The sequence below is a fragment of the Falco rusticolus genome, chromosome 6 (genome assembly GCF_015220075.1).
Source record: "Falco rusticolus isolate bFalRus1 chromosome 6, bFalRus1.pri, whole genome shotgun sequence".
Lineage (NCBI taxonomy): Eukaryota > Metazoa > Chordata > Aves > Falconiformes > Falconidae > Falco > Falco rusticolus.
The window spans coordinates 5270414-5297917 of NC_051192.1; the positions used below are offsets into that span (position 1 = coordinate 5270414).

Sequence of the window (27504 nt, forward strand, 5' to 3'; positions counted from 1 at the left end):
ACAGGGCTTTGTTAAGGGAGGAGCTGTCAATGTGTCTGCCCGTTTGCAGCTGTGCTGTGGCTTTAGCTTGCTTAACATTATGCTGCTTTTTAGACTTGACAGAAGGGATTTTTTTTTTTTTTTTTTTTTTTTTTTTATTAAGGCAAAGCAGCCTTGTAGCGAAATGGTTTAAGCAGCTGCATTGTGGGGAAGCACAAAGAAGTTATTATTGTGTCTGTTTAGGGGGGTCGGATGGAGGGGGGAGATATTCGGCTGCTGTTGATGCCGATTGTTGACTTGCCATCTGCCAGATAGGGAGAAGAAAAAAATGACAGCTCCAGCAGGGTGTTCAAGAGGTTGTTTGGAGAGACGCATAAACATGTGCAGATGTCGAACTGAATAATGGCAAGAACTTGAGACGGTTTATGATGCTGCTGTTGTGTGTGCATATACAGAATGAATGTATGTGGAGATTTGGTTAGGAGGAGGGTACATATTAATTATCATTGTCCCCCACCGCCTCCTTTACTTCTGTTAATTAGTTCAGGAGTTTAATATCTTCCCTCCCTCCGTTGTTTATTCCTAAAAAGAGCCTTTTCTTGTAGGGAAGAAAACTTTTGATTTCTCCATGTGGTGGGGTTAAAAAGACCCAACAACTTAATAAATTTGGTACTCGTGGAAGTAGAAAGACTAATGCAGTTATTTCAGCCTCAGACATTTGGCAGACAGGTGCTATACAAGTTCTTACATAGCTTTGTCTGTCTACCTCAAGACTGATATGTTGCATACCCCTACTATTGCATCCTGAGCTTTTCTTATGCAGAAAGTGCTGATCGGTGAATGTCGAGTATTATATAGTAGACAAGTAAATGCTAGGGGTTAGAATGAGATTAGCAACTAATTTTCTCTTTCACTTGATCTTATTTTCAGTTCTTTCTCCAAAGGCAAGGAGCTGGTCAGGCATAACTTACATTTTCCTGTTTGACAGTTGCACATAAAATAAATTTGGATCACTCTATAGGAATACAATTTTCTTTCTTCCATGAAAATCCTTTCTTATTTCTTGTTTGGTGATTTCTGCTGCTGCTGAGTTTCCAGCATCTTCCACGTAACATGGAAGAAATGTGAAAAAGGATACAAGCATGGAGGGTTATTAAGTTAGCCCAGAAAGGCTAAACGAGAGCATTATCTTATCCAGGTGATCTCTTACTTCAAAGATAAAAGTGGAAACGTTAAAATAATTAATTTTCTTCTCTAATATTATGTGACATTCAGCAGCTTGATATCTGTATTGAACTGAAAAATGGAAAATGAAACGGTGGTTGAGGTGCACTGTAGCTGTGGACTACAGACATGTCTTTCAGTTAAGTATATATTGGGTTTTTTTTGGTCAGTGACCGCATGACTTTAATCTTAACCTGAAGGAACCGAACCACCCCTTCCCACCAAGCCCTCACCGAAAGTGAAGGAACCCCTTTTTATTGTGTTTTCCATCTTAGGTCTTGAAAGCATCAGGTCTGTAGGTCATCGGTAACAATAACTACTGATGGGAGCATTTCATGTCCCCTTGTACATCACTGTGGCAGTGGAAGAAGTCAGTTTTGTATTATGTCAACTTAATGTTAACTGAAAATTCAGACGAGGCTGCCTCCTACCCAAGTACCGATTTCTGCGTCTGAGCCTTGACAGAGGTCAACAGCCCTGCAAATGGAGAATTGCTTTTTGCCTGGTAGTTGGGTTGTCGGTTCTTCTCCCCAGAATGGTGCCATTTTCTGTGTTCTGCCATTGCTGGTGTGAAGCCCAAGGTGCTCTGGGTAGTGCTGCATTGCTGCTTGTCGCGAAGCATTTCATGCAACCAGAGAGTTCTCCTGATGTGTACAGCGGCAGTGGAGCTGTTCTTCCAGTGCAGGTGGTTTTGAGGAATGCTTCTGCATTTCTGTGTCGCAGACTGATCCTGTGCAGATGATGTGGGCTAAATGATAAAGCAAAAAGGTTGACTGTAGCAATGCGCTTGAGGAAGAAATGTAGATGAACGATGCTGGTGCTAGCTTTTTGGCACCTGGCAACGTCTGAGGCTAGGAGCACACCTAGTGACAAGGAGAAAGTCGAGAGGAGCTATTTTAAAATTCTTGCAATGTGCCAGCTTTAAAAGTGAGACAGTTTGCTTTGTGAAAACATGCTACCAAGTATACCAGTTTTAAGAGGGGAAAGTCACATAATTTTTGACAACACATTAATCTGTCAAAGAAACCCAGCTGAATGGTAATGCTATTGTCAAACTTCTCATACCCTTTTGCAAACAATGGAAAGTTGGAGATTTCTTGTGTAAACTGGAGTTGGCTGTTTTACAAAATGTAGAGAATATTAGGAAGATGTTGAATTCAACTTAGCTACATGGAAAAACCATTTACATGTTAATTGTCTGACAGTATATACATTTGTACCAAGTATGTGTATTTAAATCATTGCTGCTGTAGCCAACTGTCTTATTCAGTGTAATTTATAGATGAATATTTGTATACTTATCCTACTTTCAAAATATTGTCAAAATCTGAAAAAGATCCTTTGGTCTACTAGCAAAAACAGAAGAAAGTATTTTTTTCTGTTATATGAAGTATCACTTGATGCTGATAGTCCTCTATACAAAATTTATAAATATTTAGAAGTACTGAGAACATGAAGGTTTTTAGCTGTAAAAAAAAAAAAAAGCGAGACAATATTCTAAAATGCGGGTTTTTTTCCTTTTGCATTTACCACAGATACATCTCAACATTATTAAAAACTACAAAACTGCTTTGAGAAGCAGCTAAATAGTGTAGCATTTTGGGCTTTGATCCTATAAAACCTTATGCAAGAGAGAAATGTAGAAAATGTGAGCAGTGTCTCTAAATGTTGCCAGGATATAGACCTTGGTTTTCCATTCCTGAACAGCAGGCATATTTAGAAAATATTGATCTCCTTTGTTGTTCAGGGATGCTGATGCAATACAAGACTGTAATTCTAGCCAGCATGTACTAATATCAACTTCTGTTTAATTTATTTATTGTTCTAATTCTTATCCTTCAAGAATGAAGGGGAAGTGAGAGTGATGTTGAAACTGGCAAGTTTTTCTTCCTGTTGGCTCAAAATGGACACGGTAAAGGTCAATTCTCAATTTGTCAGGATGTCAGCTAACCCAGTATTTCTTGTACGATTTTTTAAAAGGACAAGATTTTGTGCATATGAAAATTAAGTATGTACTGTAAACGTTTATTTTCCATGAAATGCCAAAAGACATCAGTAATTTTGTGTGGATATTCTGGCTGCCCAGTTTGAATACTGCATTTGTGTTTGAATAGTGGTATCTCTCTCTGTTCCTATTTTCCTCTAGATCTTTTTTGGGGGGGATATTTTAGAGAAAATATTATTAATGCGGCAGGAAAGGGTTGAATAAGCAGCAGGAGCTGAAGTACTGTTGCGTTTATACAAGATAACATGGTGACTCACTGTAGTCGTGATAGAAAAGGGTGGCTGGTGATTTGAACCCCAGTGAACCTCTAGCTGGAAACACACCTGTAGGTTGCATTCAGAACCTGGGGGGAAGGAAACCCCACGGTCAGGACAGGGAAAAACTTTCCCTGGAGGAGACTGGTCCTCCCTGTTTTTTCAGCTGCAGAGGTGCATGCTGCGAGGATGGAAAGCCGCTCTCCGGCTTCGACCTGCCTGGTGGCTGCACCTCTCCCTTGGGAGTGCTGTTTTCCCAGTAGGAGTCCTTGTCTTTGACGCCCTACTACTGCTTCAGGAAGAAAAGATGCTACCCTTTGCCTGCTTTTCAGCACATCTAGGCTGGCATGGAAGAGCGGGGGTTGTCCCTGCTGTCCTCTTCCATTGCTCAGCTGAGGAACTTCCAGAGCTCCTTCCCGAGGCTGCTTGCTGTCATCTGCAAAATCATGACATCTGTGTGGTTTTCATTGGTTTCTGGCCACACAGCTGTGAAGAGCTCGACATAAATTGACTGGTCTTTACACCTGCACTGGATTGTTGCGGTGTCATGGACAGTGAAAGGTGCTGGAACTTTCACACCTTAATTCCTCAGTTTGCAGGAAACTTAATGGAAGCTTCGCTGCGGTAGAAGTTGATGCCCGCATGTAACACAAAAGGTTCCCCATTTCCCCGTTGTGACTGGAAAAATTAATTTGTCTGAAGTAAGTGCAGATGTGCCCAAAATGTCATTTAGCATTACTGGGAACTGTGGGAAAACAGTTAGTATAAATAAATAATTGCTGTCTCACAGTATAAAAGGCAGAATCAGAAAGCGTTAGTTCCAAATTCTGCTTTTCTTCAAGCTGCTGGCAAATACTTGGGAGGGGATATATGATAAAAATAGCTTTTAAAATGCTAAGGCATGTTAGGAAAAATCCCATTTTTATTTAATTCTTTGGTATACAGTAAGGTTTTGTCTGATCTTTTGCATGATGTACAGTTACTCATTTACATTAGACTGAAGGACAGAGGAATTGTGAGGACAGGTGTAGTTTTTGGGTTTTTTTTAATCATGTAGTTTTTACAGTACCTTTGAACTCTATTGCAAATTTGTTATCATGAAATCAGAAGTAAATATTTAACACAAGCGCTTTACATTTACTGGTGTCTACTGACTTAATCAAATAGTCTGCTGATGCTTCTAATCGTGCGTTAGGTAACACTGCCCTCAGAGGGCCAAGGTAAGTAAATTCAATCTCAAAAACCACTGGCATTACTTCTGATATTTTACTTGACCTGACATTAATTACAGTTGTTTCTCACCAAAAAAAATTGCATATGGTTGTTTCATTTACTTTTATATAATTTTGTTTAATGCTTTTAGATTCGCATTTTTCCCTCCTCTCTTTATCGAATGTTAGCCTAGAACTGGAGTTTGAGTCAACAAAAAAGTGCCTTAAAAAAGAAAGGAAAAGAAAAAAAGAAGGGAGGATAGCATTTGTGTATTATTTTTATGTAATCCATTTTAGTAAATTGATGACACAGACGAGGCAAATTTTTGGTGTTCTCTGCTTGGAGGGAGTTTGGTTCCCCCCCCCCCCCCTTCTCACTTATGTCTGTGTGGCAGCTGTTGCTTCTTTTAAGGAAGCAAGTTTTTGAACTCAGGTTTCTGTTGCTTATCAGTGCTGTATATTAAAGACATTTCCTTCACACCTCTAAAGCCATTTACATATTGAAAACTGTAGATGTTTTGCAAAAGTGATTTAAAAAATAGGTTTTGTAAAAATAAGATTATTTTTAAATTACCTAATAATTTTTCCATAATTGCTGCATTTTGTAAGGATTACAAGTGGTGAGACTAACAATAGCAACCATCGAACCTGAACTGAAGTGTAGGTTTGAAGAGAGAGTTTGAGTTCTAAGGTGAAGTAAAAAAATTACAAACTTTGAGTGCTACATTTGTCTAACATGGATTTATTGACTACTCACGGTTCTCAGAAAGCTCTTCTTTGTGAAGCTCCTCAGCAGTATCAAAACTACAAACATCGCAACACTAGAATAAACGTATTTTGTGAAATGTCCTGAAGGGAAGATTCTTGTTACTAGCTGTCAAAGGCAAAAGAGAAAAATCATTAAGGTTGCAGTACAGAGGCGAACACAGAGGCAGCCGCAAGGGTCATGTTCTAAACAAACCTTCATTAAGCATTCTTTGTTACTTGTTAGCCAGTGTATTATTAGATACAACATTAATTAAAGAGTTGCATGTTATGAGGGTGCTTTTTGCATGAAGATCAGATTGCATTTTCGTGTGCTTCAGGCATGTATTGCTGTCTTGTTTCATCTTTTGGGTGTATTCTCTTGGTAGTTATTAAAAAAGCAGAGCCTACCAACTTAAAGCTGTTTCTAAATCTGTATTTTGTGTGTGCATATGTATATATTTATTGTCTGTATGTATCTGTGAGATACATATTTTAGTGCCTCTTTTCTCATGTAGCTTTAAAAACTTTGACTGGAATTAAAATGATGTAGGAATGACTTGGCTTGCTTGGCTGCAGTGGTTGAAATTAGAGACCTCTTCTTACTGTCTAATAAACAGATCCTAAAAGAACATGTTTTTCAACTTAGAAGGGTGTAAATTTAAGCAAAATAATAATTTAGCTTACATTAACTCAGCAGGAAGCAGGGTAGAAACCGATTAATTCTCCATGGCAGATCCACTGCTTTTCTGAGTACCGCAGTTCCATTTCATTAAATTGTCAGGCTATCTGGTGGTTTGGTTAGCCTGCCTGGACTTCTCCATTCTTGTGGAATTTTTTTTCACGTACTGAATTTCAGATGTAAATTTCCTCTTGTTTGCTTGTGTTGAGGTACTTGCTAAACATACACTCCAAATACCTTGAATATTGCTCATAGTGTGAAATATACAAATTATTTTTTTTCTCGATGCGGGGCTGGTAAGTTAGAAGACATGTGGAAGGGGTTTTGCTTTTCAAATACTCTACTGTGTTCTAGTATTTTTTGTTGGAAGGATTTATCTTTCAAAGCAGTTCAGCAAGCACATGTCTATTCAGAGGTGTGGACTAAAATGTTTTTCTGTCTTTAGGCAGATTATGTGAAAGGAATGCAGTTATTAGAGAGCACCTAGAGTGCATCTTGAGAGCCATTAAACCACTTGAGCGGCTAAGTGAACTGTTCACTGATACCACTGTTTACTTTAGTCTTCAAAAGTGTTCATCCATTTGTTAATTGAATTACAAAATAAATAAAGGGTGGATGATAAATATTCATGTATAGGCCTTGAAGAAGGATTGGAATATTGGGGGTTTCAAGGCAAAACTAGTTTGTTGGGGTTTTTTTTGTGTGTGTGTGCACGCGCGTTTGTCCAGACATCTTGAAGAAGTAGTCTGACCATGATTTCTGTTAGGGAACCGTTCAGGAGAAACATTCCTCAAAGAAATACGTCTGTGAAAGAAGTAGATGGATCCTTATGAAGCCATAGTATTTTGGAATTGCTTTTAGGTTACGTATCCTGTGTCTGACTATAGTTTGCAGGGCAAACACAGAGGTACAACTGTGCTCATGGGTAAACGGGTACTTACATATCATGTAATATTTGTATCTTCTTCTGGTTAGCTTTTGTCCAAAGTTGTTAGCTCTCTTCAGAGGAGCTTGAAAGTGCTAGTCATACTCTTGTGATGGTTCTTCTGATGGCTCATACTACTTCTGAGTATCTAGTAGAAGCCAAATGCAGTCTACAGTGTTGTCCTGAGAGGAGGAGAGGGAGTAAGTGAACCGGGGAGGTGTGTGCTGGCCCTCTAAGGGCACCTGCTAGAATAGTCTCTTCCTCTACAGGTTTTTGTTCTGGAGAGCATGTATGTAAGTAAACGAAAGCCTCTGTTCCTCCCTGAAGTGACTACCGAGTGTTCTTACCCTGTCAGCTCTGATTTGTAGAGCACAGCCTGCTTATCTCCCTGTCTAGCTCATTCCTCACGAAAAGGAGGACCCGTTGCCTGGCTGACCTGTTCTGGGCGCACTGGTATTCTCTGCATGCTGTCCTGGAACTCTTCAGTATTTTTATATGCCTGCCTTCCAGTTATTGCTCCTTCAAGATAAGATTTTGATAAATTTAAACCTACTAACAGGCGCTTTCTCTCCTAACAGTCACCTATGTTACAACTAAATACGATATACTTTACTAGAATTTACAGAAGAGTCTCTTTACGGTCTGTTTAAGAAAGCAACTAGAGTGTTAATATCTTTAGAACTTCGATTGGATGATATGCTACTTAAAGTTTAGTTTTGGCTTCAACTTTTGAATTCCCTGCAGATACCAGCAAATTTGTTGCGGGGCCTATTTTAAATGTTCTTAAAATATTAGTCATACCTTAATTTAGGCCTGTGATCATTTCATTTTCAAGTATTCAGCAAACTTCAGAAATGTCTTTACCTTCTCATGTAATGATGATGTTTTGATGATAGTAAGTAACAATGATGAACAGTATTTGCTGTTGTTGGTATTAAAGTTACACATTTCTTTTCCCATACTGCACTTACATTTCTTCTCCAACATAAAAATATCTCATACCTCAGGTTTTGTTTGGTTTTGGTTTTTTTATTATTTGCTTTTATGTTTGTTGGGATTTCCCACTGTAAAATCAGTCCAGCCTGGCAGTGTCAGTAGGGGTGTTCCCAGCTGAACTGGCATCAGCGATCTGCGATAGAAAGCTCTGAGTCAATACAAATGTAACTAGCGCTATATCTGCTTTATTAATTTTGTTGTCAAATTAAGTAATGTTTTGACTTTCTCAATTTTCTGTCTACTTATATGAAAATGCCTTGATAACAAAATCAAGCAGGTATCCTGCTATGCAGAAGCAGGACTAAATAGGAAGAGTTTTGCTGCCGAGTGGTAGAAAACGTAAGTCGGCACAAATAGCCTGGCGGTAATTTTCCTTACCCTTTCCTCTTCTCCATCTTCTACTCCCTACCCTGATTCTCTGCTTAAATACGTGTTGAATATCGGAAATGTTAATGGCTGCAGTTAGATTTTTAAGCTGTGGGCATCATCAAAATCCTTGCAAGTTGTGATCGAGTTCAGCAAGGCCTTATTAACAATCCCCATGTTGAACTTCAGTGACAATTAGTTGATTGCTCTGATGGAAAGGTGAAGATGCAATTAGTGAATCTTTAGATTAGCCTTCCATGGCGTAATTTCCGTGTCAGATGGATGTAAAACTTCTTTCTGACCTTTGAATTGTCTAAAAGGTACATAGCTACAACTAACAGGGTGCTGAGGTGGCACTAAAGGGCTGGGCTTTGCCCGGGACCTGTACAGCCCCTGGACTGGTCGCTTCTGAGCATTTTGCAGACAGTGAGAAGTCCTACACACAGCTGGAAATTCTGCATTGTTAATGCACCTTTTTTATTTTTTTTAATGTTCAATTGTATAATGATGAAACAGTGACCTATTTAAAGTCTTAGTAAGTACTTGTGCATACGTTATTTACTCTGCAGGTAGACATGAAAGACGGGGGAAGTTGGGCAGATCTAAACTCACCCGTACTTAACTGAGTAATTGCACTTTAAAAATGAAACTGTTGCTGAGATTTTGGTCTGTGGTCTACTTTACTTTACAAAGTGTAATGCTATTAAAGAGATTTTTTTTACCCTTAAATAACAAGTAAGTGGCACTAATTAAGCTATCATGTCTTTGCTGACCTGATGGGTATGCTTCTGGTCCTGAATACCTCATGGCTTGCGGAATCTTCTGCTCAGACTGGGGTGTGTGGGGAAGGCAGAGGTGGTGGGTTTGTTGATGGACGTACCTCTTAGAAGGTAATTGGCTTCTATTTTTCTCTTTTTTATTCCTTTTGCTTGCAGGTACATTTGTTAAGTGTATTTTGTGTAGGTTCTCCCATTACCCCCAGTCTTCTTGTGTTTGCGTCGTGTATGTTTTGAGGAAGTTAATGGGTTTTGCTTTGGCTCAGCAGGATAAGTGTTCTACCTTGTAGTAGTTTAGATTTCATGGGCTTACTTTTGCCTGCAGCAAATTTTGAGCTGCTTATAGGTGTAAAGATGTAGGATTTTGAAGCGTATAGTGTGAGGAAATTTAGAACTACAGAATATTACTATACAGTGCTTGTAGCTTCTTATTTCAGAGACATCGTTGTATAGTCCAGGCTTACCGTTGCAATTCCATTTTCTCTTCTTTTGGAGGGAGTTAGTTTCCTCTGTAAATTAAAAACGTCTGGAAAGATTTGGGTATAATTAATGTTAGACACTGATAACATGTTATGTTTTTCAAGATCAAAGTTTTTTTTCTACAGTACTAATGAACTTTTTTTTTTTTCCTCCTTTAGGAGAATATATAAAAAACTGGCGGCCAAGATATTTCCTGCTAAAGACAGATGGCTCTTTCATAGGCTATAAGGAGAAGCCCCAGGATGTGGATCTGCCATATCCACTCAACAACTTTTCAGTGGCAAGTATGTATTTCCAGTATTTATAATTCTCTCAGCATATTGACAAAATATCTGCTACATATTGCTTCATGTGTAGTTCAGAATTTTTTTGGTAGCACTGCAGTGTCAGACTAGTGCACCACTCATCTTATGTCCAGCTCTGCAAGATATCTTTACAGGAGCACTGAAGATTTTACCATGGGATTTTGAATATTTTTGGATCTAAGTTTTCATGTGTGTGTGTGTGTCTGAACTGTCTGTAGCTAACAGTAACATTTGACAAATAGTTGTGGAAGAAGAAAATTCCTGGAAAGCTTACCTTTATTCAGATCATTGACCTCTTTTCTTTTTTTCAGTAGTATCTCTGAATTCACTTGAAAACTCAAATTAATTAGAAAATTATCTAGACTGTCAAATGACACAAAATCATGCTGAATTATTTTTCTCTTGGATAATCAGGTAATCAGCTCTCCAGCATGGTTAATCAGTAATTTCAAGCAATCAGACAATTTGCATATATTAGCAAAGCTACGAAGTGTGTATCTGTTGGATAAAGTGAAGACATTTTGATTTCTTGTTTTCCAAGAATGTTTCTAAAAGACAAATCTGTAGGTTTTTTGATCTGGCAAAGTGAGATGGGTGGAAGAGTGTTTCGTAACAGAAATGAAAGTGTTTGAGGAACAAAACTAAGGGGGCAAAAAAGTCCCTGAGTTGTGAATTTCATAGCTAGAAGCTTTCAAAGGAATACTAGAAAATCTACTTGATTTATCTCAAAATGCTATTAGTGTACTGCAATATAATAAAAGATGCTGATTAGTTTTATAGAGGAGTATTGGAGCCCCAGGAGCGGGTGTACTTGGGGAAGGGGTTCCTTTCATCTGCGTTGGTGAAGATAGAACAAATGCTACTGAGACAGTATTTTCCTGTGGTCCTAAAATTGTCCTTGAGATTGACTCAGATTTTGTGTACAAAGTAATTTGGATATTTTATTTGGTAAGAAAATAATCTTGTGCTCCAAGCCCATGTCTTTTCCCACAGCTGGAGGAGGAAAACTTTGCCTTTTCCAATTGTGACAGCATTCTTGCAAATGATATTGAGCATGCAAGCCTTCTATATAATAATAGAGGCTCATTTCGCCTTGTTGCTATTTAGCTTCAAAACCACTGATGTCTTTAAGTTGTTCATGAGTAGGAATTGACTAGTAGGCTGTTACTCCTTCGTTATTGCTCTGCATATCCTAACCTACCCATTTATAGCAGTTAGTAATGTCCTTGATACTTCTTCCCCAGTGTGCAGCGGAAAGAACATTTGTAGAACTACAGTAGGTTTTTTTGTCTTGCTTTACCATGTTCTTCATTGCATATCCTGTCTTTCTTTGCTGCAGCAACTAGAAGGATGATCCAAATGGTAGTTCTGCTAAGCAAAGAAATGCATAATTAGCAAATAATTCCAGTGTGTTGATACTGGTCTTTGCTTTTTTTTTTTTTTTTCCCCTTGTTTTGATACATAGAGGTCATCTCATGTAATTCTGATGTTAGAACGCTGCCCCTGAACTTTGCCTGGATGGACGTTGCAAGGTTTCATGCTGCTTTCCAAAATTACTTCCAAAATTGATTTCCAAAATTTCTAAATAGTTTTAAGCTGAAAGAGTATAGCTTTAGAATAGATATTAGGAAGAAATTCTTCACTATGAGAGTGGTGAGACACTGTTAACAGGCTGCCCAGAGCAGCCGTGGATGCCCCATCCCTGGCAGTGTCCAAGGCCAGGCTGGATGGGGCTGGGAGCAACCTGGTCTAGTGGCAGGTGTCCCTGCCCATGGCGGGGGGGTTGGAACTGGTTGAGCTTTAAGGCCCCTTCCAACCCAAACCATTCTATGATTCTGTGACAACATCACCACCACTACCGATCCCCTCCCTGCTCCACCCTCCATCAAATAAATAAATTTAAAATAATCCTTTCTGCAGCTAGCAAGTCCCATAGGTCTGATTGTTAGGCAATGTAAGCTGAAGAAACAGGCATGCAATACTAATTGAAGAAATACAGTTTTGGTAAGCGAGGTGAGTTTTTCTGTTTTCTGGCAGAAAAATGAATAATTTAATCAGAAATGGTTGACCATCAGTGCAAGAATAGGGAGGCTTTTCATTCAAAAAAAGAATCCCGTGAAATTAAGTGAAGTACCTGTGTAGAATTCACAGGATGAAAAGCAAAACAGTATGGTATTACACTAAATTGCAAAGGGTTGTAAATTTTTTTGTCAGCTGTCTTATCTGTCTGAAGATGAGACATCAGTAGGGCAAACAAACAAACAAAACTGCTATATGAATGAATCAGATCTCATGGGCGGTACCTGGTAAATGTCAAGAACTGGTCTCATGGCCTCTGATCCAAGAGTTCCTGAGCTGCTGCTGTAGGTTTGTGGCCACAAGCAGTGCAACATATTTTTCCTGTAATAGTGAAGTACATTTTTCATAAACTACTAGCCAGGCAGATGGAGTGTGAGATCACTGTTAATACCATCTTGATTAGGTTGGCAGGGACTTAAAGATATGTCTTTACAGTCCTATCTTCACGTAATCTTTGTAGCTATCTGTAAAGTGAGAGTGTGGTCTCAGTCTACTTTTTGCTCTCCAAATGATAGACATCTTTGGCTCTTGCTTACAGCTTGTTATTTAAGCAGAAAAGGCCAAGGCTGTGGTATTATTTTCATAGTACTGTTGGAGTTGAATGTTGGAAAGTTTGCACAGCTCTGCTTTGTATGATACTTGCTCTGTAGTTTAAAACTTTTATATCCAGGTCTGTCCAGCTAGTTACTTCCATCACATGGATGTTTTCGCACCAGTGTCCGCTGCCTTCCAGACCTGTGACACCAGCTTTACTTTTGCAAAAGGCTTTTTCCCAGGCATGGTGTCATTTTCCGTAGAGTGGCTTCCTCATTTCTTCCAAGATAACTTTCAAGCCCTGCACCTGAGCATTGCTCTCTCCCTGGTCTTGTGTTGTCTACATTACTCCCATCAGGGATGACAGGAAGGCCAGAGAGAATGAAGTTATTTTACATACCGCTAACAGTGCTTCCACCGCTGGGTATTTTTTTGTTAATAAAGCCTTTCTCACTGGGTCGTATTTTGTCATAGGATGGAGTGTTCAGAGGCCACCCCCTTTCCTTGGGGTGTTCTGGGAGGAGTTGTGGGGGGAAGGCATTGGGAAGCGGGTTTGTAAACAAGTAGATGGTTTTACATAGAGATGGAGAGCCTGAGGCAGCGCGCACAGCCTTCAGCCCGCTGCTGAACCACACGGCCCTGAAATGGATGTGAGAGATCTCTTCCCTGGAGCAGAAGTGTGTCCCTGAGAGTGTAACAGAGTTGACTGAAGGGTATGACAGAGCGGGGCTGGATGGAGCTGAGCCCCGGGGGAGGGTACAGGACTGGCTCCTCGGTGTCTGGGACAGGGGCTTCGCTTTGCCTCCCCGTGGCTGCTGCTCTCCTGCCTTCGGGCAGCGATGAGATCCCACCTGCAGCTGTGGGAGCCGCAGCAAGGCCGCAGGGGAGAACAGATCAGCCACATCTGGTGACACTGGATAGTGTGTAGGGATCACTCTGGTTTCTCTCCTGTGAAGCCAGCTTATTTTACACTAAGCAGAGCCTTCTGTTTTTAATGTGGGAGCTGAGAGCGCTGTGTATTTAAAGTATGATTTTGGTTCGTTAATGCTCGTGCCCTGACATTCACAAAAAGTTGTGCTGTGGTATCTAACTGTAGGAAGATAAATGAAGATGATGTAATTACATTGGTGGGAAATTCAGTGTGGAAACTTCAGGCTGGTTGATACTGGTTTTCAGAGGTAAATTCAGAAGTGTGAGCTTACTCAAATTGGCTGGTTCAAAATCAGTTTAGCTCTTTTCAGGTAGAGACAAGCAGTTGCAAGTAATCAGGCTATTGTAGCTTAAAGAGATACTCTTGATTGACTGAGTCATGGTATCTGAGTGGGTGTGCGTTCCTAGCCCACTTCAACTGCAAAATAAAATATGTTAATGTAAATTGCTGTAGCTTAGGCATTTATGCAGTCAGAACCAGTTTAAAAATAATTTTGATTCGATTGGTATAACTTCTCTATACTGGCAGAGGCCTGAAAAAAATCGTCCTGGCTTTTAAAACTCCATTATGCGTGACAGTGGCCTCCCCCCTCCAAAAAAAAACCCAACGTGGCCTCACAACGCTGTTTTTAACTGGTCCAGCGTTGCGTAAGTAGAATCAACACTGCTTTGTGTGAACCACTTTGGTCTTTGATCATCGTTATTAGGGAAAACAGAGTGGGGAAGAATTTTACTTCAGTTCTACTTAAGGAGCATTTGTGCCTTTACTGATAAAATAATACTTCTCACATATGCAATGAGTATGTAGGTAATCACGTAGCACATTTGGGATGAGGTATCTAAGAATTGGCCCTTTGCCTTCATTTTGATCTTTACGTAGGGAATAATTGGGAAGAGCTGTATCCCTTCACAGTAGCCTTTGAGCTTTGGCCAAAAATGATGTCACCTAGAATTTCTTTCCTATCTTGAAAGATAGTGCTTTCTAAGCACTCCGCAGTACAGCTACTTTTTTTCTTGTCTTTGAAAAGAAAAAGCGGATTTTAGTTATTGTGAGAAGGTAACCTTTTATAACCCCCCCTTTTTTTTTTTCTCTGCAGAAATGATTATTGATGAACCTTGGCTATTCTAAATGGAGAATCTGTGCTACTTTTTCCTAATGGGAAATCTTTCACTGGGCCAGAGACAAGGTTTTATTATTTTGGGGATTTAAAAATCTTCAAAACATGAAAATTGAAAGGTTTCAGGGGAGTGCTGTTAGGGGTTATAGAGAATTCTGAAGACATTTTCTAAAGAAATGGGCAGAAAAATATATATGTAAGTTTTAAGTGAGGTTAAATTATGCATGAAAATACTTGGGCACTAGACATGACCTTGTGTGCAACTCCACAATTAATTTTTCAATGAGATTTAAGTTTCAAGTCACTTTTTTTTTTAATTGTTGCAACACTGGATGACATGAACCCAGAGATAAGCATATAACTGTAGATACTTACAATCACAGTATAGATTTCATTCTGAAATAAAGTTGTGATTGAATAAATAATGTTTGTTCAACACTGAAAGTGCTTTGGGAGGGGAAGAGGCAATGTATGTGTAATGTACTGCCCATGCAAATGCATCTATGGAAATTCAGACTCGAATCTAATGTATAAAACCAATATTACTGTCTGTGTTGGATGGAGAAATGTTTAGCTTTCTGGAAAATTGGACCAGTAATTTTCGTTGGGAGGCTTTCATATCACTTTATGAATGGTTTCTAGGTGGTATAGTAGGTATTCTGCCATTTGACTTAGAAGTTTGGATTCCCTTGGTGGCTTGGATCATGAATGAAAATCAGTTCCTCGGGCTCATCCTTCCATTTTAATTGACAGTGCTTCCTTAGACACCAGTATAGCGTACTGTAATTTCCTACTATCTCTAAATAGGGCCTGGTATGAGCATGGCAGGTCAAACTTTATAGCCAGGGCTGAGAGTTTTTATGCTGATGTGATACACCCGGTTGCATAAATAAAATTGGGGTGTTTGCATGGAAGACAGAGCAGGATGTAGAATTTTACTGTCATCCATGAAAACAAACTAAACCCTAGGCAAAACCCAACAATAACACGCAGAAATCTCCTGGTTTGGTTTTCCCTCTTTGCATGAAGGGGGAATGGCAAATTCAGTTGCAATGACAGACAGGCATCGATGCTACTTCAGTGCTTTTTGGAGTATTGGAAATACAAGACTTTCCAGTATGATGAAGTGCATCAAGGAAGATCTTTTTCAACTTCAAGGAATATTATTATATTGTTTGTGTTTATTATGCAGTCATATATGTCGTTGTATCACCAAAGCACATATAAGTATTTGTCATGAGCCAAACCCCACAGAAGTGGGATTTCTACCCGTACAGAACAAAAAGTCAGTCCCTGCTCCAAAATACTAAAATTCCAAATATAAAACAAGGGACAGCAGATGGATGCAAACAGATGGGGGGAGTATGAGAAAACAATGAGACAGTATTAGCCTGTAGTACAGGCAGTGGTCTCAGCACATCAACAACTAATCCATTGTCAAGGTTAGATTTTTACTCTCTTCTCCCTTCTTTTCTCTCTCCCTCCTTCCCTCCCTCCTGTTTTTAAGACATGAAGGAGCATTTTAAGGATGATTTAAAAGAGAACCAGTATGGCAAACAGAGAAATTAGAAATGCTTTGAGAAATGATGCTGAAATTGGAACAGTTAGAAGGATGGGTAGCATTTTGATACTGAATAAAGAGTGATACCGAGGAGGAGGGTAGGCTCTGGGGACAGACCATGTTGAAAAGCTACCTGTATTTGATGTGATGGAGCTGGGTAAGGAATGAAGAATGCAAAGAGAACAGTGATAAGATCAAAGGGACAATGTGGGAAAATGATCTCTTGGGCAGTTTTGGGGATGACATTTTTAGGGGAAACCTGCATTTTTGGAACCAAAGAAGGGATATTAAATCGTTCAGATAAATCTCTGTGTGGCCAAACTGATTTTTAGGGTCATACTCCCCCTAGATAAAATGTAGTGAGAAAGGACAGAGCCTTTTGGGAAGCCTCAGAGGAGTAGGTTTCTCATGGGGAGTAGGTAACAAGCAGGAGAATCGAGAGAGGGCTAAGCTGAGGGTGTGTGGGGTTGTGTGTGTATACCTATATCTTTGTACAGACATGTAAAAGCCATGGCTTTTTGTATGTGTATGAGCAAAAGCATATGTATCTGTTTCAGTGTTAGAAAATGATGTGTTACTTGTCTAACACACATTATTTTCTGCTACTTGTCTAACAAAGAAGGTCATCAAAGTGTGGAACTGGAGTGCAGAGTGGCAGTAATGGGAGAAGATAGTTATGGGCAGTGTGCTTGTTGAATTTTGACACGAGAAAGAAAAAATGGGAGTAGCAACTGAATAGGCAGAGGTTGGGAGGAAAGTGTTTATAAAGGAAAGATCAGGAGAAGAATAAGAGATTGAGGTTAAATTGTGATGCAAATGGATAGATACGTAGACAGATACAGATATCTTAGATAGCACTCGGTATATATTTCAAAGTGTATGTATTCTAAACAAAGCAAGCAGTGGTTCAGTACTATTTCTTTCATGTGGTATGATAATCACAGGAAGTTATCTTTTGTGCTAGGACTCAGCCTGTATTAGAAATAATTTCTCAAATATGCAACCTTCTGTTCATTTTTTAGTGCAATTTTTTATGGCTGCTTGTATGTTTAGTATTCTTGTCTAGCCATGTCAACAAATTCTGCTTAAGTTGAATGCTTCCATCTATGAAATAATAAAATGGTGTTAGTGTTCTTTCTATTTTTTATGCTGAATGAATGTATTTAGGAAAAGAACACTGGTGATTATATGGTTAAAGTTATAGAATTAAAACTTTAAACTTTTTAATAAAATCTGAACAGATGATCTGTGCTTTTTTTTTTTTGCCTTTTTTTTTTTTTTTTTGGAACTGGCAGGTTTCAGGCCCTCTAATTGGCTTCCCAGCTTTGCAGAGTAATTACAGCTTCAAGCAAACTTTGTCATCTGTGGTTCAGAATGGTGTAAAGTAAACAGAACGTTTTGAAATACAGTTTGTAGTTAGAGTTGCTCAGGAGAGTTTAACTAGCATAACTACTTAATTTAGATAGTAGCGGTTATTTGGAAAAGATAGTATAACATTTTAGAATTGACAGATTATTTGTGGATGTGGAGATGAAAGAACCTCTGCTATGTATATGACTTTTTTTTTTTGTTAAGAAAAAAAGAGAAGTTCAATACTTGAGAAACATCCATTTGATTTCTTTATACCAGTTTTATGTCATTTTTTCCATTTTCTGTGTAGATCCAAAAATGGCCAAATGAGTGCTACAGACTTGTTGGAACAGAGTTGTCAGTTTGTGTTACTGATTTTGTGTTTTGTTGCTTTGAACAAGTGTTCTCCCCCAAGGTTTTTCATCCTGTCTAATATTAAAGGGGAAAATTTGTGTGACCTGTGTTTAATCCCAGCAAGACAGAGAGCTTTAGGATTAAAATGTGTAATTCCAAGTTGTAGATGGCTAGCATACAAGAACACAAAGTTGAGTCTGTCTGTTTACTGGCTTACTCATCTTTTTGAATGATAATTTAGACTTCCAACTGTTTTGAGTTGAGATTCAGCCCTTTAATTACATATGTTTATGTATAGTAGCAAACTTGAAGACATTATGGTAGAGTGTTCTCTACTCTTGGTAATGACCCAACTATCACTCGAGTGTTCAGAGCCAGCTTTCAGTAGCCAGTTTCACTCATTCTTCTGTGCTTTTGTAGTTTCCAAACTATTTTCTCTGTCTAAAACTACTACCATTTTTCCAGTAATTAGTAGAAAAATATTTTGGTAATTAGCAGTAATTGTGTATTACAGCACTTATTCATCTTAGTATTTTTTCCCCTCATAGCTGTAGGTGAAAGACATTCACAATCAAGTTTTTATTCATGTTGCAATCATGACAGAAATGTTGTTTATCCCATACATTTGTATACAGCAGCACACGAAGCGTGTGGGTGTACTAAATATCAGCAAACTTTTATCTACTTAAGAAGGATGGGTGGCACACCACTTTTAGAAATACATTGTTCCTCCACTTCTTTCTGAAACTCTTTTTGCTTCAGAAGGGAAGGATGTGAACATAGTCAATTGTAACCTTGCACAAGGAAATAAAATATTCAGCCACTTAAAAAGAACATTTAAAAAGTTTGTTACATTTTGCTAGATTTTATATTTCAATAGCATTCTTCAGTGATAGTGAAATGGCATTTTTGGTTGGGTTTTTTTTTCTGTTTTCAGTGCCCTTTTCAATTGTTAAGATATTTTTTATTACCTTTAATTGATTTGGTTAATTATCTGTAATGCAAACTCAGAGTAAATACTCTTTGACAGTTACAGAGCTTAGTATATGCATCCATATGTTTTCTTCTTGTTAATAATGCACAGCATCACTTTGAGGACTGCCTGAAATAAATGGTATAGATAGTACCAGTACTACATCTGTATATTAATGCATATACTAATATATAATATATTTAGTATAATATATATATGTAGGTAAAGAGCATATTATAGATAGTATTTGGACATAGGCTTAATTCTGTTAGCTCCAATTTTTGCATGCTTGAGTTGGCAAACTTAAATACCCTTTTAATGTATGCATTTTGTATGTATTTGCAAGCAGAAAATGAATGGTGAAATTCAAAATTTTCAGTTCCATTGCAGGCACTGGAGAGGATGTGCTTTTTAATTGGTACAGACGCTTCTGCAGGTTGGACTCTCTATCTTTTTGCTTTCAGATTGTCCTTACAACGTCACCTCACTTTTCTGTCCCTGGCAGCTTCTTTTACCTTCCTTCTCCTGAACCAGCTATTCTAGTTTAGCTGTGCTCTAGCTGTCCTGCAAGTTCTTCTTTCTCACAAAGGTTCCACTCTTTTTCCTGTCCCGTTTCCACTCTTCACCCTTTATTCTCTAGTCTTTTGTTTGTGACATCTCTTCTGTGAATAACTTGCTGTATGCCATCATTCTGTATTGGATTTTGCCTCAACGAGGTAGGGTTTTTTTTCCATATTGTCTGAGGAATAGGATGAGGCATTATGAATATAGGAGAAAAATTCAGCAGGGGTAGAAGCAGGAGATAGCTGCATCCTCTGGATTATACTCAATGCGTAGATTTTAAATGATTTTGTGCTTTAGTAATTGTTATTGTAATTTTTTACCCTCCTCCCACTGCAGTCTTATCCCTCCCACATGTCGTGTGGCCAGATGCCTTACATTTTCACAGGAATACTAAAAGGATATCAAAGGTCTTGGTTTGCCAAGTTTTAAGTCTCATCTCCAAAAAGTAGTATTTTCCAGCAGTGTGCAGCTTTAGGCAGACACCCAGCAAAGAAAATTTCAGCCTACATGATTGAAGTGTGATAGGATTAAAGATGAGAGGATGGTTTCATTGGGAGTAAGATGAGATAATCTTAGAGCAGACGATGCTTCTAGTCTCTTCTGTTATGAAGGTAGCCCAACACATTCCTTAGAGCTGCAGCTGAGGAAGTTAGGAAAACAAATAGCTTGTTAACCCTAGCGTCACTGTCATCATGATCTTGGACTTCAACCATATCCTTGAAGATGTGGGTTTCTTTGATCTCATGAGTAGTATTTGCATCTAGCTGCAAGCCTGGTTAAGTATTGTAAGCAGCTCTACTTCATCATGCTCCCCAAGTTCCTGTCATCTGCTGTCCTTTTTGTTCCTCTTTCAGTTTTTCTGTTAAATTCCCTCTTCTTGTGTCCATCCTGCAGTAGCTCTTTCCTCAAAATGTTGAGGATGGCTCTTATCTCATCCAAGAGCTAACTGAGTTTATAAAAGCCATGAGGTTGGATTACTGTCTGTCTTTTGAGTCTCCATGGTGTACGGAGTTTTGTTAAAAGTAATGTCATCTCCTTGACCAGTGAGCAGTCTGACTTACATAATAATTTATAGCTGTGCAGTGAATATATAGGTTTGTGCATCAAAAAATACACACCTGCATAGTGCAATATTTACTTTGTTCCTCCATTTCTTATACATGAGTCTGTCAAGTTTCTGAGGTGTTTTGCTAAGCTGCAGCAGAAAAATGCTATTGACAGACATACTTCCACTCTTCTTTTTCAAATAAAAAAATTGCAGTATGCATGACAGTTTTTAAATCAAGGCATCCTCAAAATTACAGGCGCGCCGCTCCCCCCCCCCCCCCCCCCCCAGTTATTTCATGCCTGTATTAAGGATGGTCCAGTACAAGTAAGTCTGCTGATACTTGCTGTGGCTTTATATCATGGAGAGAGAGGCCATTTCTTAGATAATTGTGTCTGAAATAGTTTAGGTGTTCAGGTATATAAATCAATGCCTTGAACTAAGGCTTTAAACTCATTATGAGCTAGTCATACTAAAGACAGTTGCTTTAAATGTATTTTCAGTATGCAGCTGCATTTCAGGTCAGCTGTGAGTATGCATCTTGTACAATTAACACCAGTAACAAAGGCACGAGAGAGGAAGTAAAAGCAACATAGAGGGTACTTACATATGTTGGATGTTTAGAAATTTGATGGTTGTGATGCTGTTCCTTGGAGAATATTTAAAATGCATTCCTGTAAAATTGTGAATGATAGTTGGGGTTTCAGGACCTTGAATTTGTGAAGAAAAAATATGCCAAACCAATATGATTAATTTCTGTGAAAGAACAGCAAGCCTTGTGAAGTGGTACATGTCATATAACATGACTTTTGTAAAGCATTGACATTAACCGGAATAAATAAAACATAATTCACAAAGAGTAAGTGCAAGGTTTATGCTAATGAGTAGTCAACTACATCAGTTAAAAGTTTGGGTCAGCTGGTAGGTGGTAGCTCTGTGAGAAGAAAACCACAGTGGATTGTAAGTGAAGAGGAATTCTGTTGCCATATTCATTATTGATTGATTTGTGACCTGATAAATAATTTTAGGTCACACATTTGATCTGGATCAGCATCAAACAAGCAATAGTGTTCCAGAACATGAGATGTGATGTTTGTGCCTGTTTCATGGTAGCTGCAGGAAAACAAATTACACTTTCGACAGAGCAACCTTAATTTCACAAGAAAATGTTAAAATACATTTGCATGAATGAAGCATTCTAGTAGGTCATTGTTTTGCAGTTGTAATGTTTAGTCCTGTATGCTACATCATAAAATCTAATACACGGTTTCATTAAACTATTGCCTGGATTGCTAGTGTTGTGGTCTTGTGACGGAGGAGTATGTCTAGAATTGTGTGACGAGGAAGACCTTTAATCTGAAAGCACAACCTGTGAGGACAGATTGGTTGAACTGATTTAGGCCAGAGAAGACTGAAAGGTGATAAAATAGTGTTCAAAATGTCTAAAAGGGATAGCTGCTGAAAAGGTAGAATAAATTAGTCAATAGGGCAAGAAATAATATGCTTACATTATAGGAACGGTTGCATTAAATGCTTGGAAGAAATCTTCCAGCTATAAAAATAATTAATTTCCCTATAGTTGGATGGAATAGTTTGCTTGCAGAGGTTTTCAATTTACTACTTTTTGGGGATGGCAGAAAGAATTTAGAGAAATACTTGTAAGAAATGGCATAGGTAGAACTGGTTCTGCCCTGGAGCACAAAGTGAACTAGATGATTTCCTGGGGCAGCCCCACTGCATGTGAGTGTAGGATTATATTCTATACTTGATAATCAGTATAGATTCAACGTCTGAATTTTCTCGGATAGGGTATTTTACAATAAGTCTAATCCTGAAGTGACAGTAGCGTGGGTAATTGTGGCACGGTTACCGTTGAAGGGAAAATGTCATATTCCTCCTGCCAGGTACAGATGGAAAAATATGCCTGTGGCTACTGCTGTTACCTTGGCATACTAGAGCAATCCGGGATCTAATACTCTTCTTACCCTCATAACACAGACCTAGTTTGCAAATGGAGATCGCAGTCTTTATATGGGCAACAATACAAGTTCCATCAATTCCTCTGACTGCTTCCTTCCCCTCATGATTGTTACCTGCTGCCTTTTGTACAAGCCCATGGTTATAGTGCCATTCTGTATTTCCTTATATGTGCTGGATACATGCTGGATAGGTGTATATAAGCTGTATGCATTTTATCTAAGTAATTGTATTTGCTCCTCACCTATTAACTGGCAATGTATTATATTTCTCTAGAATGTCAATTAATGAAAACAGAGCGACCAAAGCCAAACACATTCATTATCAGATGTCTTCAGTGGACCACTGTCATAGAAAGAACGTTCCACGTAGACACTCCGGAGGAACGGTGAGGGTTTCATTTTTGTTTTGCTTTCCATGTTCTTTACACAGAAGCCTTGGCACGGTCTCTGCTGGGACTGCAGAGCGATCAGCACTTGGAACTGTGACATTCTGAGCACATCTGAACAGTTAGTTGAAGAATTTATAAGTCAGCTTCTGTAAAATATTATCTGATCTCATAGCTAGTGTAAGAGTTGCCTGTGAGTAGGCGGAATGAGTGTGTTCAAATAAGCCAAAACTCTGTCATGATATGTCTCTGGAGTGTTAAGTTTTGAACAATAGGAGCCTGCACTGAAGTATCTTCCAGCCTCGCTGTCTTAAATTTTCCTTTTATTCCTCCTAATAGCCTTCTTTTTTTGGCACATAAAGCAGTATGTTATAATTTATTGTATATTTCCTTATTAGTTTTTCTTGTTTCAGTGAACATACACATTTTAATGTAATTTATGTTTTGTTATTAGTTTTTCTTGTTTCAGTAAATGTACACAAATTAAACGTAGTTTAAGAATTAACTTTTTAATGCATGTAGGAGATATAGGATGGTGTACCTTGCTAAAATGTTCTGTACTGTGTCTGTGTGCACTGAATCTTCCCACTGTGGGCGTCTGTCCTGTTGAGACTAATACTATGATTTGGCTTCGTTTATATTGTTTGTACCAATAAATAACCAACAACTTTGCTTTTTCTGTTACTTCTCTTTCATTAGTATATTCACCTAGATTTTTTTTTTTTGTTTTGTTTTAACTTGGTCCCGTTTGTCCACCCTATCTTTTTTCTGTGCATGCGGCATAATACCTCCTACTGCAGTCAGTAATACTGCCTGACTCCTCCCGTAGCCCTTGCTGGCTGAGCACAGACCAGCAGGTACTGCGCGTGGTGCATGGCGATGGTGGCACGTTGCTGGGCTGGCTGCTGGCTGGGTGCTGGATAGCTGGCATGCAGAGTAGCCATGGGCTCAGCTGCCCCTGCTTGCCTCCCCACGGAAACCCTCATGTGGGCCTGCCCCTACCTGCAGCCGCTGCTTTTAGTGATGCTTGTAGGAATTCAAATTGTAGGAATTGTCTTTGAGGGCCTCTTTCTCGGGGGAATTTGAAATTAGCCAACAAGTTGAGTTTTAAGAGGAAGCAGACAAAGCGTTGAACGCGTGGTTTAATAAATCTTACTTATTTTCTGTGAAAGTGTCTCACCAGGAGGGGTGAATACCAAAAAGTCTCTGAAAATAACAAGCTATTACCAGATAGTATCAGATAGATGACATTCTATGCTCTGAGCTGTATTGTATCTGGAGCAAGTGTTTTCAGGTTTTTGCTATTACAATATTTACAAAACCAGACACTAATAATTCTTGAAAAGAACCATACAGTAATCCTTTTTGATGCTGGTCAGCTTCACCACTTTTTACATAATGTAGAAATTGGAAGGAAATTGAAGTGATTAATTTATATGAGTCTTCTGCTATGTAACATGAGAAATGAGCATTGAAGCAATATAGCATGCGAAGGACATTATAAACCATTTATTTGGATGTATTTTATGAGTTTCTGATAGGAATGTTGGCTTGTTCATGATAGGGAAGAATGGACAGAAGCAATCCAGGCTGTAGCAGACAGACTTCAGAGGCAAGAAGAGGAGAGGATGAACTGTAGTCCAACTTCACAGATAGACAATATAGGAGAAGAAGAGATGGATGCCTCAACAACCCATCATAAACGAAAGGTAATGACATTAAAAAATAATTGACAAGACTAATCTGTAAATAACTTCTGTAGAATGATCTATTTGGGTAAAACAATATGCAAGGAATAGTGTTTCTACATAAATTTCAGTGTATTACAAACATAAAAGTACTTGTTTTGTTTCAATAAGGCTGAACTGCTCTGGTTCTGTTTGTTTGTTATGCTATCTGATACAGCACTTCTGAAAAACAAAGTTCAACCGTTCAGGCGTATGTTAACATTCTGCTTATTGTTTGAATATTATTTTTGTCCTTTCCTTTTTGTTTGTTTACTCTTTTAGAGGTATGGTAATAAAATATTTTCTTTAGACAAGTAGATTTGCCCCCTTTCTCATGCAAATAATACCCAGTACAAATTAGATAATTTGCATGAGAAAGGCTAGCAGGATTTGGCTTTTAATGACCTTGTTTTTTGCTATCTGGGAAAATAACTCCGCTTTGGTTTTCAATGAAGTAAGAGAAAACCATGTTTTATTTTTCTGCAGTCCTTCACAGCTTTTGGTGTAAGTAGGAATATGTACATTGTTAGCTGTAACATACTTGCATCTCCAGAGTCAGTAGGATAAACACACAGCTAAGACCGTATTTTAAAGATACAGTGCCACATAAAAATTTGCTTATTATTTTGTGTTTCCATGTTGCCCTCTGCTTCTGTAAGTGTGGATTCCCCCTGAAGAATGGATCATTTGAGCGTATGTCTCATTTACTGTACAGGATTGACATGACTCAAGAAATGCATAGAAATTGCATGAGAAATAATAACCTGTTTCTATAGGACTAGCTTTGTTCTTTCTAGCTAGAAGTGAAACCTGTAGAAAACTAAATGAAGTCTGCTGATGGAGCAAAATAGTCTTACAGCTAATGTAACTGAGTGCCTTTGAATGATGAGCAGTGGAAAGAAATAGTGAACGTGTGCCTTTGCTCCTAGAGCATGTTTTGTTCATTGCACTATATGAAGCAAGAATCACAGAAGAATTAGTGGCTGAAAACTATACCCATATGAATATAACAAAGGTGTCATAGGAAATCTTTGTTCTGTCATCTCCTAACTTTTGAGAACTTGAGTTTGCAGTGCAAACGTAATTCTTTCATGTTGTTTCATTGTATGCATTTTTCTAACCTTTTTCTGCCATAGAAGATGGTGAAAACTAATAATATATATATCTGTAACAATACCTTTACTGTACATTGTCAGGTTGACATTGAACTTTTAGCCTTGCAGCATAGATGTTTAATGATTGTGCTCCAGGGTAAAATATGATAAGTGACAGCAAGACAGCGGCAGCATTTGAGATGTGTCGGTCTTCTGAGAGGCAGTGTGATTACATAGAAGGGATTTAGATTTGCACTATTAAAGACCTGAGCACGGTTCCAAGCCTGTGTATCCTCTTAGTGGAGCACAAACCCACTGCATAACAACAGGCATTTCCAAGGTGTCAAAATTAATGCTAATATAAGTAGTTTACCTGGAATGTATGCTTTCCTTGTTCATAGGGCAGTGCGTTTTCCTGTACAATGAAAGGGGTTGTGGGAACAGGAAGGAGAAGAAAGATCAGTTTTGTTTCTGTTTTGCTGCTTACACTTTAGGAAAGCTGAAATAAGAAGCTGGGACAGTGCATATGCAGTGCTGCAGAATATTTAATGGCTTTGGCAACAAGCCAAAAGCAAACTCTGCAAGGCAAAGGTGAAATGAAAAATGGTGATATTCAACACCTAATAATAGAGAAGAATGGAGATTTTGTAGTCAGTGAAGATCATACTGATGTTCATAAGGATTCTTCCCCCCCGCCCCTCCCCCCCCCCCAAAAAAAAACCAACCTCAAAATCCCACTGCAGATTTCTGACTGTTGGAAGACTTCAGCAAAAGGTTCTCAGAAGTTTTTGGAATAAAAAATGCTAAATGACCATAATGATGGGGAGTTGTCACTCCCTCTGTGTTAATGGAAACAGAGAAAAAATATATTTTTGTAGAACTGTTTCTGTTTTGTAGAAGTGTTTCTGAAAAGCTTCTGTTTAAGCTTTTGCAGTTGTTAATGTAATCAGAACCATTTCAGTTATAATGACTTAATGCATTTTTATTGCTTTTTTTTGGTATTTGATTTCTTTTCATTTCAGGGTTTTTTTGCACAATGTGTCCTACAAACTTGTTTTGTCACCTGATTTTACATCTAAGCCCAGTGAATTTTGCTTGTGCATGCACCAGATGGTATACATATGAGTAGAAGAGCATAATCAGATTAAGAAGCAAGACAGAGAGGAGTGGGCCTGTTCTTCTCTAAAAAGGTAGCAAGAGGTTTGCAAAGAAAGCAGTCTTTAGGATGTGGAACTTGATTTGAACAGACATGACAGAAATGTCCCTGGCCAGATTAGCTGGAAGAACCAAACCCACTTTTTTTTGTTTTCCTTTTCCAGCTTTTTTAAATGGTGTCAATGTGCCACTTAAGTTTTACAGTAATAGCATCACTAAAATTCAGAGCACTAGAAATTCTTAGCAAGCTGCTTTTATTTCTTGCTGTGCTATTCCTTCAAACTAGAGCTTCTCTGATGAAATCAGATGAAAACTCCAAGTGGTATAATACTTGTGCAAATCAGGGATTTAAAAAAAATTACTTCTTTGGTAGGAATTTTCAGCACCTGTAGTAGGGTGTATTCTTTTGAACAGATCATCCATAGGGGAGTAAATAGGCTTTACAGAAGGCTGAACATCATATGGTTCTTTGGTTAGTGTAGTTTCCTGTAGCTTTATTGCTTTTCCTTTGTTTACACATTTGTTTTGCAGGGTGAGTACAGAATAGATTTTTCAGAGGAAACCAAAAAGGAGTGTAGTGAGGAAAAAGATTCAGTCCTGAGTTTGGTAAGAATGGAAAAGGTGGGAAAAGCATCAAGGAGAAAGAATGCAATCTTACAGGAGCCTCCAAACTTTCTTCCCGACATGCCTTGGGTTTAGGAAGTATTT

General features: G+C 38.5%; 1 protein-coding gene across 3 annotated transcripts in view; it reads left to right on the plus strand.

The window, feature by feature from the left end:
* The window catches only part of AKT3 (AKT serine/threonine kinase 3), a 161951-nt gene that overhangs the window by 75048 nt on the left and 59399 nt on the right, over window positions 1-27504 (plus strand). For all 3 annotated transcript variants that reach the window (XM_037393014.1, XM_037393013.1, XM_037393015.1), the window contains 3 exons: window positions 9801-9926; window positions 22709-22820; window positions 24385-24529. In XM_037393014.1, the coding sequence (XP_037248911.1) occupies window positions 22720-22820; window positions 24385-24529 (246 nt within the window). In that variant the 5' untranslated portion in view covers window positions 9801-9926; window positions 22709-22719. The remainder of the gene's footprint in view (window positions 1-9800; window positions 9927-22708; window positions 22821-24384; window positions 24530-27504) is intronic.